Source organism: Cajanus cajan, chromosome 3, assembly GCF_000230855.2.
Source record: "Cajanus cajan strain Asha chromosome 3, NIPB_CcT2T_4, whole genome shotgun sequence".
NCBI classification, from domain to species: domain Eukaryota; kingdom Viridiplantae; phylum Streptophyta; class Magnoliopsida; order Fabales; family Fabaceae; genus Cajanus; species Cajanus cajan.
In genome coordinates, this window is record NC_138519.1 from 11,594,633 (window position 1) to 11,612,625 (window position 17,993).

Consider the following 17,993-nt stretch of genomic DNA (forward strand, 5'->3'; position numbering starts at 1 on the left):
TTTCAACTCATTTCCCATATTAACCATTATAAACCAGAAATAATACAGTTTTTTTTTTCTGAAAATTATGTCAACGCCATTAATTATATGCTCAATTTCTTGCTTAACTATATGCTCCTTTTCCCGCACTCGAAGGATGGAAAAAAAATCCCAATAGTGGAAATTGCACCATTTAATTCAGATTTTTCAAACATTTTTAGTTATGTGCTAATTATGTATATTTTCCAAACAAATATGACATTAATTTAATTTGTAATATATCTTTAGAACTTACCTTTTTTATGTTTATCATACAATATTTGATCTGTATTCATTTTAAAGTTTTACAAATAAAAGTAAAAACCGTGAAATAAAATTTAAAATACTCATAAAATGTTTACCTACACGGTTATTTTCAACTGGTAAATTTTTTTTCTTCAATGAACTTATATATTTTGAGCGTTTTTGAGTTCTGTTCTCTATTATAATTGTGGTAAAAAAAAAATCCTATAATATAATGAGTCTCTTGCTGTCACATAGGATTGGGAAATATCAAATATTCATTAGTTTTCATTCTAATATTTCCTAAATTATCCTGAAATTTAGTTTTGTTAATGATTAATTAAGCAAATTAAATTGTATTTGTTTATTATATAAGAAATTTTAGAAAAATTCTATTAAACCTTGTTTGCTCTAATAATATTATTAAAATGATTAGCTTTACAAACATGACCAACTACATTAAAATTGTTCTTAATTTGAAGTTATTAAAATGATTAACTTTCAGAAGTAACATAACCAACTATACTGAGATTACTTTTAATTTAGATTTTTTTCCCATTCAAAGTCAAAACAAGTTATTAATTTCTCAAGAATAAAAGTTTTCTTCTCGTGGTTACAAAGACTAAATTAATTATCATTAATTAAAAAACGAATTTAAAAGGAAAAAATAAATAGCAAGTTCCAAAAATAAAATATTATTTTTTCATAATAACTGAATTAATTAATAATTATCATAGTTTTAATATACTGCACTGTAGTATTTAATATTTTAATAATAATAATAGTAATAATAATAATAATAAACGGTCAAACCTTGACCACAAGAACAATTGTCAGAGGTAAATTTGTGAATTGAGATCCTCTGAAGCTATGTTTGGATTCACGTTTAATTTCTTCAAAAATTATGTTTACATTAATTTTGATGTAGAAGTTCCATTAGATAATTTTAGATATTCACGTCTTAAACGTAAGTTTTAATCACTTAGACGTGCATCCAAACGTGAACTAAGTCATCGTGCAGCAAAATCTCAACCTTAAATTGATTATTCCAGAGATATCAAGATAGAAGGAGACTACTCTCTCCGTTCCTTAATAACTATAATTATAAGTTATTTTATATCGATGAAAAAATTAATCAATTAATGAAAAATAGTAATTTTACGAAATTAATTTTAGTTTTTTTTTATCAAATGATGCAACACAAAATTCATTTTCAATATAATATTATCAAGTGCATAAATAAAAAATATTAATATCACATTAAAAAAATAACAAAATACTTATTTTAAAATTTATTTTTTTTCTTCTCAGTACTTTTTATAGGATGAGAGAGTATAATACATTGTTCATATTTCCATTGTACATATTAGTATTGCACAAAATCTTGATCTAAATTTGTTGACTTAATTGTACTTTTTTTTTTAAATCTGTGTTTTATAATTTTGCAGATTTTAAAATTCAACTTTTAAAAGTGTGCATTTTACTAATAAATTTTTAAAATTTAATTTAATTTTTTTTATCATTAGTTAATCATCTAACATCAATAAGTAATGGTTCACGTGGATTATTACATAAATTACAAGTTTACGTAAAAAAATAAACATGTCATATCAATAATTGAGTAACATGTCACAAAATTGATTAATATGATAATGAAATTTAAAGAAAATTAAAAGGTAAATAACAAAATATTCTAGTTTAAAAATTAGGTAACGAATTTTCGTAAAATGGTGAAATGATAAAAAAAAAAGAGGTAATTAAGCAGATTTCTTTTTACAAGCAAATAATTAGGAAGAATGGAAAAGAAGATTGATGATTTTAAAAACGGAAAGGAAAAAGGGAGGGCAGTTTGGGGATTTGACACGGGTGTGAAAATAAATCCAAATGTCACATGAAGCAGAACCTGAATGATATATAAAGGGACATTAGAAAATCGGAGATCCCAGATTGGCACATTATTATTTAACGTTGCCACTCCCTTAGATTTCGGTCCCTGCAACCTCTTCAAACCAAAGCTTCTCAAACACACTGCAAACACATCGCAAGCACAACGCCATTATTCCCCCAAACCGCACCCTCCAAAAAATAATAATGATAATTTAAAATTAAAAAAATGGAAAACAAAAACGTTTGATCAACGAGAGTGGATTTCGTTTCATTCGGTTCCGTTTCCCAATCCGTCGTCGTTTAGGCATTCCGTTAGCTGGCGGCGCGAGCATGTCGTCCGGCGGCCCCACCACGAGCTCCTCGAACACCAGCCCCAGGGTGGCCGCGGGCCCCACCACGACGCGGCGGCGCGTGGCGGACAACGTGGCGGACGCGGAGAAGCAGCAGCAGCAACAGCAGCAGATGTCCTCCAGCTTCTCGGACTTCTCGGAGTCGGAGCTGGACGAGGGAGGGTCCGCGCACCCCCACGCCCACGCCCACGCGCACGCGCACGCGCACGCGCATCCCCACGCGCACCACCACCACCTGCACGTGGTGACGCGGTCCCTCCTTCTACGCGCCCGCAGCGTGCTCCTCTGCGTGCCGGAGTCGCTCTTGCTGCGCGTGGAGCAGCTTGTGCTGTGGCTGGCGGGGTCGGTCCAGGGCCTGAGGTCCGGCAAGTACGTGGGCCGGAAGATCTTCGCGGCCCTAATCGCGATGCTGGTGATGTCGGTGTTCCTGAAGGTCTCATTGCTGGGCGCTGGCGTTGAGATGAACGGGAAAAGCATCGAGAATGGACAACTCATATTGCAGCGTTTCAAGGAGGATTGGGTCTCCGCGCAGAGGGTCGTCACCGAGTCCAAAGCCTCCATGCCCAAACGCGTCCTCGAGAGGTTGCCGGTAAGTCCCCTCACAAACACCTTTTTTCCACCGCAACAACTGCTTTTTTCCTTCCTTCTCCTCGTTGCCCTTCAAAATTCCTTGTACATCTAATCGCGTTAAATTTTGGGACTATCTATCCCATCCTTTAAGATGCTTCTAAGTTAACGAGGAGATTAGTCATTGCTATCATGTAATTAAAGAAAAATTCCTTTTCAGGAATCGCGTTTTTTTTAACCGCTTTTTTCCTTTTTTTTTTGTCCCCGGGTGAAAAAGTTTGGGAAAATAAATCGCATACCTTGAACGTGAAAAAGGTTTTAAAAGTGCTTTTTTGTTTTTGCTGGCCATTGGGTTATTGGAAATTATTAATTTTGACGGAAGTTGTGTAATGAGATTCATTAAAATTTACAACTTTTAATAAATTTAATTCGATCAGTACTTATAACAGAGTGTGGTGGAGAAAAGGATTGTTTATTTCGTTGTTTTTAGTTACTACACGTTTGCCTTTTCAAAATTAATCTTCAATTTTTTATAAATGCAATTTTAACTACTAGATTCTATTTAGCAGAGAGTGGTTAGAATAAATAGAGGAAGATTTAGTTAGATTTTAGAGTAATAATGTTAGGTTTGAAATTTATTACCATCATTATAATTTCTAGAGACTTAGTTAGCTTCTTCTTGGTGTTATTAATTTTCTTAGTAGTAATATAGAGTATGTAGTGCTGTATAAGATTTTGATTTTATCTATAATGTGTTATTTTAAAATAATAAAAATAACACTAACAAAAATTACTTAAATGACACGAATTCGTGCGGGATGTGGTGTTATATTAGAATTTTTATGTAAGAGATAAATCAAAATTACCCAGTTAAAAATAAGGGGACCATATTTAAATTTTGAGAGGAGGATAAAATTTTTATTTACATTTTATTATTTTAATGTTTTTGATGCGATGATTTGTGGGGGTGCTCTGGTGCCAAATAAAAAATTGATGGAAAAGGTATGATTGGTTAGTGGTGCCAAACTTATTTTCTATCTTATTTTAATTGTTGATTAATTAAAAATTACACTAGAATGCGAAAAGTGGCGAACCATGACCGAATTAGTGCCAGAATGGGAGATACGGGATTGAGTGTGAAAAGATATGTTTTCGTTGCGAAGTTGAATGTCTCGTGTGATTGGAATTTGGACAGTTTTTTCAAAAATGTTGACTTGTTGGCAACTGAAGACACGCGTGTAACTTTGTGTGTTCAACCTTCAACGTGCTTGAGAGGGTGGCTCTGACCGTTACAATAACACATTAGGGATTGTTATGCATTTGGCGTTGTTTGTTTTTCCTTTTTCTTTTTCCTTGGTGTTCTCCATGTATATGTGAATGTTGGCTTTGAATCGTCTGAATTTAATTTGTTTGAATTGATAAAGCCAAAATTGAGAATTATGAAACCCTTTTGAATTTTGATACTGTGCTTGCTTGATAATCTTAGATTGTTCAACGTTTTATATTTATTTATTTAGTTTTTTTTTTCAATAGACTCCAGAAATATGGATGAAGCCAAACAGTGACAAATATTACCAATGCGTTTCTCCACCGAGGAAAGTAATAAGTATGTGTACAATTGCACTTGATTTTGTGTCTATCTTCGCCACAATTTTTTTATTCTCATTTTGCATTCCTTTTTTTTTTTTTTTTTTCTTTCAGGGCCAAAAAAAACAAATGGCTATCTTCTTGTTCATGCGAATGGTGGATTGAATCAAATGAGAACTGGGGTAAGATAAGTTCAAATGAAACATAGAATTATGCAAATGAATTTCATTTCAAAATTCTAAGTTTCCTAAATGGTATTTACTATTGCAGATATGTGATATGGTGGCAGTGGCAAAAATAATGAATGCCACACTTATCCTTCCCTCTCTGGACCATGATTCGTTTTGGACAGACCCAAGGTAAAATTTCCCATTTAATTTGAGTGCAACATTAACTATTGTCCCCACCACATGTTACCATTTTTCCAAAATGTAATGTCCCTAATATATTTCAGTGACTTTAAAGATATTTTTGACTGGAGGCACTTCATTAAAGTTTTGAAAGACGACATTGACATAGTTGAGTACTTGCCGGTCCAATATGCATCAGTGAAACCTCATGTGAAGGCCCCTGTTTCATGGTCAAAGGTGTGGAGCATTAAACAATTCTATGTGATGGCATTGTAACAATTCAGTTCTTTTTTAGTGCAATAGTGGCTTAGATGCTTCATTTTCAGGCTAGTTACTACAGAAGCGAGATTCTTCCATTGTTGAAGCGGCATAAGGTTGTGCAATTTACTCACTCTGATTCACGGCTTGCCAACAATGGCCTTGCTTCCTCTATTCAGAAACTTAGGTGCCGTGCCAATTACCATGCTCTCAAGTATACTGCAGAAATTGAAGAGCTTGGAAGAACTTTGGTTCATAGGCTTAGAAACAATAATGAACCATATATTGCCCTTCATTTGAGGTATTATCTTGTGTACTTAACTCTTTCTAATATTTAGCTTAATTGTAATTTTGCTTCTTACTACTTTCAATTATGTGGATATTGTTTCTCAATTCTTTTTCCGTGAATTTGATCTTCCCACTAATCTAATCGTGCAATTTTAATTCATCTATTAACTAAACAATTAATATTTAACCAAAATATTGATGTGACACACTTGTACTACCAAGTTAGCATGTTTATGTTGACGTGACTCCTCATTGGATTTTTACGTCAGCATTTCATTAAACATTATATGTTAAGTTAATAGATTGATCAAAATTGTACAATTAAAATAGTGGAAGTTAAATTCAAGATAAAAATGGAGGGGAAATTTGCAAAATTGAGAACGTAGGAGGACCCAAAGAGCAACTAACATATTTCCTTATTTTAAACTGTTAAAATATGACTATTTTCTTATGTTGTTATTTATTTACAATATAGATATGAGAAAGACATGCTAGCCTTTACTGGCTGCAGTCACAATCTCACTGCTGAAGAGGCTGAGGAACTAAGGGTTATGAGGTATGATGTGAAGCATTGGAAGGAAAAAGAGATTGATAGCGTGGACAGAAGATTGCAAGGGGGGTGCCCTATGTCACCCAGAGAGGCAGCTATTTTTCTCAAGGCCATGGGGTACCCTTCCACTACAACAATCTACATTGTTGCTGGACCTATCTATGGTGGAAATAGTATGGAATCCTTTCAAGCTGAGTACCCTAATGTCTTCACTCATTCTACCCTTGCGACTGAGGAGGAGCTAGAACCCTTCAAGCCATATCAAAACCGTCTCGCGGCTTTGGATTATATAGTGGCCCTGGAAAGTGATGTCTTTGTGTACACCTATGATGGAAACATGGCCAAGGCAGTGCAAGGTCACAGGAGATTTGAGGGGTTTCGGAAAACCATCAATCCTGACAGGTCAGTGCACAAAATATGGATCACTACACTACCTGCATTTTTCTTTCCATTTGGATAACATGACATTATTTTCATGTCAAGAGAGAAAAAGACTACAAAATTGGTAGACCCTACACAAATAGTCGTAGGTGTTAGTATACTTGTTTAGTCTTTCTTTTCATCACATGACCAAAACCAATATGGGGATCGTATTTTTTTTTCTTTTGGGGTAAGGTTTGTGGTTGGCATTGTACATGTTACTGATGTGTGATCTCTTTTCATTCCTTTCCAGATTGAATTTTGTTAGGCTGATTGATCAATTGGATGCGGGTGCCATATCTTGGGAAGCATTTTCTTCTGAGGTTAAGAATTCACATTCCAATAGGCTAGGTGCGCCTTATCTTAGACAGGTAGGAGAGTCACCAAGAACAGAGGAGAATTTTTTCGCCAATCCTTTTCCTGGTTGCGTGTGCAACAAGTCTCAGGAGCAAATTGCAAGCCTGAAACTAGAGCACCGGTTTGCTATTGGAGCTGCACAAAGATAGTGTCTTAGTTTTGGTTTTGTTACATATGATTAGGCTAAACAGTGGGGTCTCATCATGTATTATATGACATTGCCTTAAAGTTAAAGGAAGCTCATTTGGGTTTGTGTCTGGTGGGAATGTGCTTCCTTTGTTCCAGCCTGGTTGATGAGGCTGCTGAAGAATCAATGGGGCCCTTGTGGGGTTCTCATTTCATTCAAAATATGACAGTTTAGGCATACAAAAAGGGAAAGAATAGAAAGGTTTTGTGTATAATCAAAAGGCATACCACAGGTTAGATTATACTGGGGTGATTGACATTGACAATTACCCCTTTGGATGTGAAGAGTTATACTGTTAAACAAACCATTTGATTCGTTGATTCATTTTTGAAGGATGATTGCCAAATGGAGCATGTTTCCAAATTTTGGATTGAACAGTTGGTTGATACATAGGAATCTTGTTTATATGTTCAAAATAGATATCTTGTTTATATATAATTTTTTTTTTGGGTGAAGGATATCTTGTTTATCAGTTTACATTGATGTCGTTCCTGTCTGCCTTGAATTGCAGACTACTACGAGTGTAGAAACATTGATAATTTAGTTAATTTCATTATTATTTTTGTTGTTATTCATTATCTTGTTTGATAAGCGAAGAAAAGCCAAAGGCCCATATCTTAATTTTATGGATAAAATAGATACTAAAATTCTTGCTATTTTAAAACGCATGTGCTATTATCGAAGACAGCTAATAAAACTTTTTCAAGATGTATATGTTGATTTGAGTAATTTATCTACCTGTAATCTAAAGAATTTCTTGGAACGCAAATAAAGATTTATGCCCCCTTTTTTTTTTACAAAGTCAATCTTGAAACTGAAGCTTAATATGATAATAAAGAATCTGATCAAGAATTTACTTATTAAGTTTCTATTACGTCCTCCATTTGATGATTAAATGAGGATCGATTCAAATTAAGTACACGTTTATTAATTTTTATTGACTCGGTATTTGAATACAAAATTCTCATAAGATAGATTACGCTTATTACATGTTATTGTAATAGTATTACACAAATCTAACAATTGAATTCATATATTTCACTTATTCATTTAAAATAATCAAAAAATAGTTTAATTGTTGATAAAATATTATTCTATTAGTAACTTTACATATATCTTATTCCTTGTGTCTTGTGTTAATTCAAGAAATTTGATTATTGATTAGGAAAGAAAAAGTAAAGGTTTATTTTGATTGCATAAATAATTAATAGAGAAAATATATTGATTTAGTTTAGCAATGAAAGTTCAAAAGACAGATATCACAACATTAAATACATGTATGCTTACGGGAGAAGGAGAAAACAATTAAAATATTTCATGTGTAGTTTTTTTTTTTTTTTATAAGCCAAACAAATAACATCGATTATAAAAGTAACTGAAACACAAGATGTGCCTCAGATATTAAACAAGGCAAATGATTGTTTCATGCGTAGTTGAGTTCAGTTTATCTTTTAAAAAAAATATTTTAACTAATTATAGGTGTATCATTTCATGCATTGGTCGACATCTTTTGTTTAATTTTAAATACATGTTAAGAGTTTTTTGTAATGCACTTTTTATTTTCTGAAAAACAGAAAACAATCGATTCTCTTCCAAATATGCACGTGAAGTTTGAATCCATGCATTGCATTGTACACAAAACGTAGTCTCACAAAAGATTGTTAGTCTCAACATGTGGTTTGTCTTGTTCATTTAATTAGTGGACTAAATTTGAGGCTATTTAAAGGGCAGCGACAATGATGGCAATGTAAACCAAATTTGAATTCCCTAATCATTTTCAACCTTACACTTATCTCACCTTTATTTTAGTAAGCTACTCTAAATTAACCTAAGAAATTCATTTGTCCTACTTTTTGTCAACGAAATTGCAGTAGTTGAAAGGGTGAATGGAAAAGGAAAACCTAATCTCACGCTTTACCTATACTTGCCACTTCTTTTTCGATGTATTCTTCACCTTGAATCAATCCCTAATGATAGGAGGAAAAAGGATGACAAGAAAAAGTGAAAGTAAAGTTAGAAATAAAGAGTCTTTGAATTGATCCATTTTAAGTTGAAATTTTTGTTTGGGTAGGTTTTGGATATCATATTCTTTAGTCTTTCAGACGTTGAGACAATTCCTTACCACTTACCAGTTTGTACAAAAATTAAATGAAAAATGTAATATTTATTATCATAAAATATATTTTATGTCCAAATAATCTGCGGTATTTTAAGGATATTTATAAAATATGTTTGCATAAGTGTTTCTAAACTTGATATAATAACTTGATGTTAAATAATTTACGTTTAGATACGTTGTATTATTTGATTCTTTTAATTTTAAGTTAAATTGTAATTTTGATCCCCTATAATTTTAAATATGTAATTTTGATCTTTTATTTTTAATGTCATAATTTTTTTCTCTCAAATTTAATATATGTGAATTTTTGTCCCTTCATTAAATATTCATCCGTCGACTATTAAAATAGTAACATTGATCGTGTCTCATGACTTAATATTGGGTAGATGACACACTTAATAATATTTAGGTTGATTTACATTTTTACTTCTCATTTTTTAATGTAATGTTCCAACAAGTTCCTATACTTTATAATTGAGCAACTATAGCAACAAAAAATATAAATTTAATTACCTAGCAATATATACATGTGTAAAAATGTTATCAACAACTAAGATAATAAAATAAATCTCTCAATGAGACTATTACTATAATTATACAAGTATATAAATATAGTAATCTGATACTAAAAGCATAAACCTAGGTTGTCAGTTAAACAAATATTACAAAACTAACAACATTAGGGTTTTTAAATATAGTATTAAGCAATGTCGTCATCCTCCTGCATGGCTATCAACACTGGCTTATCCTCTCGCCTAATCCTACCCTAAGTCCCATAATAAGTATGATCATCATAGTTCAATCACAATAAAACATGTTAGGATAAGCTTATAAAAGACAATATAACAAGTATAAAAGTAAAATATAAATATACTATCAACGTCAACAAACCAACACCTACGAAATCAACACAACAATATCCAATTTACAATTTTCTTCGTACCAACAAAATATATAAACTACACCATACAACTCATATTTTTCAACTTAAAGAACACAACACCTCAACTTACAACATAGTATACAACTTTCCAACACATTATGTGCACAACACAACAACTTAAGCAACATTATCACATATCAAATTCACAACTTATCAACACAATAACATAACGTGTTGTCACGTATTTCAACTAAGCGATCTCTTACAATGCAAATGAACAATCTAAGTGGTTTCACCATACCAAATCAACTTAACAACGTGACTTTTTTGGGGTTTGCTAGATCAACAATAATTTGGATAAAATCCACAATTCAACATGGTTTCTTGAATTTCGTCATTTAAATTAAAAAAGTTCAATATTCCTATCAAGGATAAAAAAACTTGAGTATGAGTCTACCACAACCTTAGTATCCATACACTATAAGAAATATTACATACAGTAACATACAAAATGTATCACTATAGGTACATTATATGTTGGTATATATCTATTTGACATATAGTTATACACAATTTTAATATTGATTTTGAATGAGATTTAACAATATATTTTGTATATCACTATAGTCTATGTTCATACTTTTTAACAATATACCAGCATTTATTGTATTTATTGTGTAGTTAAAAATAGTTTTTAGTGATAATTTTTGTGTCACTATAGGATACATATCATTACATAACAGATTTCTTGTAGTGATAACTAAACCTATTATGGAATTAGTCCACTAACTATCCTTCAAATATTAAGGCCTTTTCTAGTATTTAATTAGGGATTTTGTCTTTGACCTTATACCTTACTCAGTTTTGGTCACTTTATACACACATAGTTCAATCTTGCCCCCATATAGATCTTTATTTTGGTCGCTTATAGTTAGTATAACTTAACCTAACCCTTATATTATTTTATATTGGTCGCTTTATAGTTAGTATGACTCAACTTGGCCCTTATACTATATCAATTAAGAACTTAAAAGAGACTTGACACTCCACTTCAAGAGCCAACTTCTCAGAAAGGGTTTTTAACAACTAGATTTGTAGAGTACCATAATACTATATACTCACAATGGGATATTCATATTTTAAATCAACACATCTCCTCTAGTCCTAATTCAATCAACACAACTCAACTTCATGTTAAGCATTATCAACACAGCTATTTCAACAATACACAACATACAACTTTATTGTTTTCAACTTTCATCAACTTACAACTTGAAACAACTTAAATATTGAATACATTATCCTACATCAATGCATTCAATTAACTAGAACCATACAACAATATACAACATGTGAGCAACTCAATCTACAAGTCACTTGTTCCATACTTAGCAAAATAATCAACCATTTTTCATTCAACAACTCACACCAAATGTCATTCTCCCTATGCTCAATGTCATCGAGATAGAGAGGCTTTGACTCGCCCACACCTGACGCATTCTACCCATGCCTTGCGTGAATGAGACAGAGAGTCCTTATGTCAATTATGTCTAACATAGCTAAACCCATGCCCGACCTCATTTAGGTAGCTTTACTCATGCTCAACGTCACAACACTAGCATTTGATGTCGTCTAGGTAGAGAGTTATTCCCTTGATCACACATGGTGTAATGACCCGATTGGTCACTACACACAGCACAGCACACTGAAACACCACACAGAAAGGAACGAGTGTATACATATAGTGTCTAGAATATATATATATACAAGATCCAAATCTGGCCAGTGTTAAAGTGCACAAAATACAACCAACATCGCTATACTAAATAGCTAAATACAACAAAATAATCAAACGCCATCTGCCAGCTGCAGACTCTCCTCAGCACACCAACCTAACCCTGCTCTGCTCCCATACATAGTATGATTATCGCAGTCCAAACCACATGGAAACAACAAAGGGTAAGCTAGTGAAAAGAAACAGCATACATATATAAATATATGAATAGTAAACAGCTACAACTATCAGCACATCAATCAACTTTAACAACATCAGCTTAATATATATAACAACACACATCTCACATCATTCAGCAATAACAGCAGTACACAGCGGTAAATAGCAGTAAGCACACAATGCGTTGTCACGCATATAAGTTAGTATTGGTCGCTTGTAAGCGGTATAGCTCGACCTAGCCCCTATACCGTGGTCGCTTTGTACACATGTGCCTCGACCTTGCCCACACACGGGATCACTAAGACTTAGAGGAGAACAACAAGTTACCACTCCAAGGGTCAGCCTTCCAAGGAGGGTTTTTCAATAAATTGGGCTCCAAGAGCACCACAACAGCTCAGTCCACACAATGGGATGAGGAAGTTTCGAAAACATCTCCTCTAGTCTTAGCGATCGACAGCTCAGCCTTACGACCTACAACAGCTCAGCCTTACGGCCTACAATAGCTCCTATCAGCATGGAGCACAGCGCTGCATAGCAGCAATAACAGCACCGCATAGCGGCAATAACAACACCGACTTAGCGGCTATAACAGCACCGACTTAGCGGCTATAACACAATAGCTCCTATCAGCGCGGAGCACAACACTGCATAGCAGGAATAACAACATATAGCACGACACAGCACAACAATATCAGCATACAGCAATAACGGCTTACAGCTCAGCTAAACAACTTACAGCACAGCAATATCAGCATACAGCAATAATGACTTATCGCTCAACTAAACAACTTACAACATAGCAATATCAGCATCCAGCACAGCTAAACAACTAATAGCACAGCAATATCAGCATCCAGCACAGCTCAGCGTTACATCATTAACAACATAAATCAGCATACAATTCAGCTCGGCTCAACAACAAAATTCAGCATTAACATCATACAGCACAACAATATACATCAACTACAGCTCAACATCATAATTCAGCATTATCAACTAGTCAGCACAGCAATATTTAACATCTACAGCTCAGCTCAGCATATTTATCAACAAATTTCTACATATAACAGCTTAACATCAAATATCATAACTGCGCCCGGTGCGCTCAGGGTCGCGCCCGGCGTGGTACAACTAGAGAGCACCAAGGGACCAGCGCGCCCGGCGCAATTCAAATTATGCCTAGTGCCCCATGGCAGAGACTCCCAAGGAGTCCTCACGCCCAACGCGACATGGTCGCGCTCGGCGCGGCACCAGAAATCCCAAAAATATGTTACAACTAATATCGCGCCCGACGCGATCCAAGTCACGCCCGGCGTGGGCCATCCAGAGGATCACATTCTCAAGCTCGCCCGGCGCACACACCTTTGCGCCTGACGGGCTTGCCTAAATGGAGACCCCTGGTGCTCACGCGTCCGGTGCGAAGAACGGCGCCTAGCGCGAAGCTCAGCAGCAACCCTCAACTTTCGAAAAACTTCCCAAATCCTGCAAAACTTCACATTTCTAGCACATACATCCGTTTAAAATACCACATTTTCAATCAGCAACTCAAACATACAACCTTTTCACACATGTAACCATAAAGAAGTCAAAGACCCGAATTTCACCCAAAGACCCCGAAAACCCCGAAAATGAGTTTTCTTCCATCTCAGCCAAAATCACCAAAACATTAAACAACAATGAGCTTCTAGAACTCATTTTCAGCCAACAATCTGCAAGAATCTAGCTTCCCTTACCTGAAGATTGGATCAGGATAGCCAAGAAGCGGAATTCCCTCTCCAAAGCTCAACCCAGAACTTCAATCCTTCAAAAGTCAGCTTTCTAGTCCAGAGCCCTTCTCTCTAGAACTTCTCTCTAAAAAAACCTCTCCTCCTCAACTGCTCACAACCTCTATTTATAGACATTAAGGAGTGGCCAGAACGGCCTGTACCGAATCTAGAACGGCCCGTTCTGCACCCCTCAACACGCACATAAATTACATGCAGAACGACCCGTTCTGAAATCAGAACGGCTCGTACTCCCCTCCAGAATGGCCCGTTCTCCCTCTGGAACGGCCCGTTCTCCAACCAGAACGGCTCGTTCTCCCTCCATAATGACCCGTTCTCAGCTACAATTTACTGTTCATTTTAATAGCTTGGAACGGCCCGTTCCAAATTGGGAATGGCCCGTTCTGGGCTACTAAAATACCAACTTGCTACGTCACACATTGTACCATTCCATTAGGACCCGATGTCACTAAGTCAAACAGCTCCAAGGACACTCACGTCTAACGTCCTTCAACCCAAGTCTGATGTGACCAATTAGAGGGCTAAGTTTGACTAACTCACACTTAATGCTATGAAGTTGCGTTGGGACAAAGGTGATTTTTGTACTTGGTAGAATCACGAATTTGGCTCATCCCATCAAAATATCAGCCTAAAGTAACATGCAACACGAAAATTTCCAACTACAAAACATCAACAATTCATATATGTTATAGATTTCATAAAATTGTAGACTAAAGTTGTAGATTATATAAAATTGGAAACTAAAAATGAAAGGACCAAAACTACATATTTCATGTTATAAGAAGATCAAAAATGTAATTTAGCCTTAATTTTATTATTTAAACAAAATTAATTATTTTAAATTTATCTTTAATTTTGGTTGTGGGGAAGAAAGTCAAGTAGTAGAAGTATAGAACTTATGTTCGATCTAATCATCTTTGTAATATTTCTTATCTTTACCAGATAAAAAATCATCTTCAATTTTTTTGGGCGGCTAAATTTATTTATTTTTTTTAAAAATTTAAACCGTTTTTTTTTTCTTATTATCAACCCTTTATCATTAATCTATTAAAATTTAAATAAACCCACCGCAGTGCTTGATTATTGCGAGTAAATCGTTACTTGACCTAACCAAAAAACCATTTTCTTTCGCTTCTTCGAAAATAAAAATTAATTTAAGACTCAAAATTATATTTAAATATAACTCAATTATGATTTTATCAAACACTTAATTTATGGACAAAACTCAGTTTAGACTCGCTAAATTAAAGATTGAGATATGCAAACTATAATCTAAACATGAAGGTTGACGTGGTAATTGTGGATAACCTCAAGCAATAATTAAAATAGTAAGTCAATCATTGGAGGAAAATAAAAAAGTAAAATAAAAATGACTAATTGATATGGTCCAAGTCCAAGTAAGAATTGTTGAGAGTTATCAGAAACGCATAAACTTATTTTTTTATGTTATTTTTTAGCTAAACACACAGAGTAGACTTGAAATAGAGAGTCAGTCAATATGGAAGGTAAAGTAGCAAATAAGTATAATATTGTTGGAGCAAAGATTTTCTCAAAAAGAAAATGACATGTTACCGTGTTAGTCATAAGATTTCGAGTAAACAGTGGGAAGTTCACTTTGTTTTCTTTCTTGTTTCTTTCATGGAAAAGTTCTTTTTCTCGTTTTTTTGCTAGGTCTCGAGCACTATTCATCTTAATGTTTTAATAATAGGAAAGAAAAATGTCGTTGCCCAAGAAACGATTGAAAAGGAAAGAATATATTTTATTTGGTGGGGAAAGAAAAAGCAGTGAGAAGGTGGGTCAAAATAAGTAAAATGAATACAAATAAAAATAAAATAAAAGTATTTAATTTCAGAGAAATAATTAAAAAATAATAGAGAAATAAAGTGAAAATAATTAATGAGTCCATGTCTTTTATTTTTCTTCTCTCTTATTTCTTCTCTTTTAAACATTCACCTGTTTTCTTTATCTTATTCCTTCCCTCTCAATTTTTTTTCCTTCATCAAACAAAGTTAGTGGTTCTTTTTTTTTTTTTTTTTTTTTTTATCGGTAACTGAGGTAGGATTAAGTGAACTCTATTTTTATTGTATTCTTACAAGACTATGGTATTTAAAAAGGTAATATGAGTTCTGACTAATTTTAATTAAGTTAAATTATACGTTATTTTTTACGCCATTATTTTATTTTCTTAAGAAACATTACTTATAAAACACAAATTCTATTAGTTATTGTTATCGGCAGTAAATATTCTAGGAACGAACTAAAAAGAAAAAATAAAAATTCTTAACAATCAATATGCGTTAGCATTTCTTTTTAATGCTTTGAGTTTGACATAGAGAAGTAAATAAAATGATGAGCTTTTGAATTGTTTATTCACTATTAAGAAGTAAAAAAGAATATTTATGTTTTTAATTTTTTTACTATGTTATTGGTAGAATTATTTATTTTCTTTTAAGATTAGGGTTGTCAATAGGATCGGATGGGAACGGATAATAGTCTACTACCCATACTACTGAACAAATGTTCTCTCCATACTTGTTTTCATATTTATGCGAGTATCCATTAAATAAATATTTATGTATTTTTTTTTAATATTCACATATATCGATAGATATTTGTGCATATTTATTTTAAAATAAAATAAATAATTTTTAAAAATGTTTTAATACTAATTTATTTTTATTTTAATAATTTTAAAAAGTAATAGTTCAAAAGTCAAAACTCAAATTATTTAAATATTATTCAATTTTATTAATCAAGATTCTTCAATTTAAAAACTAAATTTAATTGTTAAAGTACTTTATTTTTACAATTTTTAAAAAAAAATATAATTATGTAATTGAATATTAGCATGTACCACAATTACAAGTACAAATATTATAATATCAATACCCGTCCCATTAACATGTATGTATAAAAATATTTGTACCCATTATTATCTATGGATATTCATTTATAGTATTCATTTTCTATCAATTTTATCTGTGAATATCTAAGGATACAATTTTTTTTTATATTCTTACATGAAATCTTAATCACATTAAGATTATCCCTAATCTTGAGAACCAATTGCAATACCAGTTAAACTATCGAATATTAGTCATTTAGAACTCGCAATATTATCCTTGATATATATTTTTTTCTTTTATGACATTTTATTAATTTCTCTTAATGCGTACACAAATATAGTAATGTCCAAGACATATCTCTTTTAATAAGGTTTAGCACTATTACATTTACAAGCCATTATTGGGCTTGACGTCAAAGACTCAATTAGTATGGCCAAATGTTTGGACTTGGTAGGAATAAGTAAAACCCATTAATGTTGGACTTGGACAATTATGAAAAACAATTTATTGGAAAAATAGCAGAATAAGTTGTAGGTGCTCAGGATCTTTGCCCTAACTGATGTTATGAACGTATTAAATATTGATTATTTAATATTGATGATAATTAAAGATTTCAGATTGATGATAATTGATAAATATTAAATATCTTTGTTTTAAATATTGTAAAATCATAAATATGTACTTGTTTTAAAATGTTATGAACGTATGTGATTGTTTTGATCTCCGACCCATGCAACGAAATTCTTTGAGAAAGTACTTCTAAAACAGACTATTTTGATGAATAAAAATCATCAAAAGACGTTAGAGGCGAAAAACCTTGTAGTTCATTTTATTAAGGGATCTCATAACCATGCAAAGGTCTATGTACTACGTAGCTTAGTGTGTTGCCAGTGCTGGTTCGTATTATCTTTTTTGTACAAAGTTTGTATTTTTTTTTTCTGGTAATGTAAATTTTGTATTATCTATTAGAACATTACTCCAAGACAAAAGATGAACGGAAATGATGTAGTGGATGTTTGCTTTACCGTTTAGAATAGTTAAAAGTATGTTGAACTCAATCCATCCACACTCATATTTTTTCGTTTGAGTGCATTAAAATATGTGTGAATGAGTAATCAAACACACCTGTAGAGTGTTGATTATTTTGGGATTCGCACCATGACCAACACAGGTGCATGAAGATAAACTGGAGTTTGATTTGTAGCTTAGCAGAACCGTGGTCAATCAAGCAATCATATTATACAATTCCTCATGTTCCATTTCAGTTTCTTCCGGCCCCGATGGCAGAACGTGCTTATGTTTGCATTTTGTCACAGAACAATTATTAAAGCACTGCCAAGCACAT

At 33.1% G+C, this 17,993-nt stretch overlaps 1 protein-coding gene across 1 annotated transcript; it reads left to right on the top strand.

The window, feature by feature from the left end:
* The first annotated feature begins 2,196 nt into the window (after positions 1 to 2,196).
* Positions 2,197 to 7,637, top strand: LOC109799434 (O-fucosyltransferase family protein). The gene is made up of 8 exons (XM_020359993.3): positions 2,197 to 3,087; positions 4,599 to 4,671; positions 4,767 to 4,834; positions 4,923 to 5,011; positions 5,107 to 5,239; positions 5,329 to 5,561; positions 6,024 to 6,500; positions 6,772 to 7,637. The coding sequence occupies exons 1-8, from the start codon at positions 2,479 to 2,481 to the stop codon at positions 7,022 to 7,024; spliced, it is 1,935 nt and encodes a 644-aa protein (XP_020215582.1). The 5' UTR covers positions 2,197 to 2,478; the 3' UTR covers positions 7,025 to 7,637.
* The last annotated feature ends 10,356 nt before the right edge of the window (positions 7,638 to 17,993 follow it).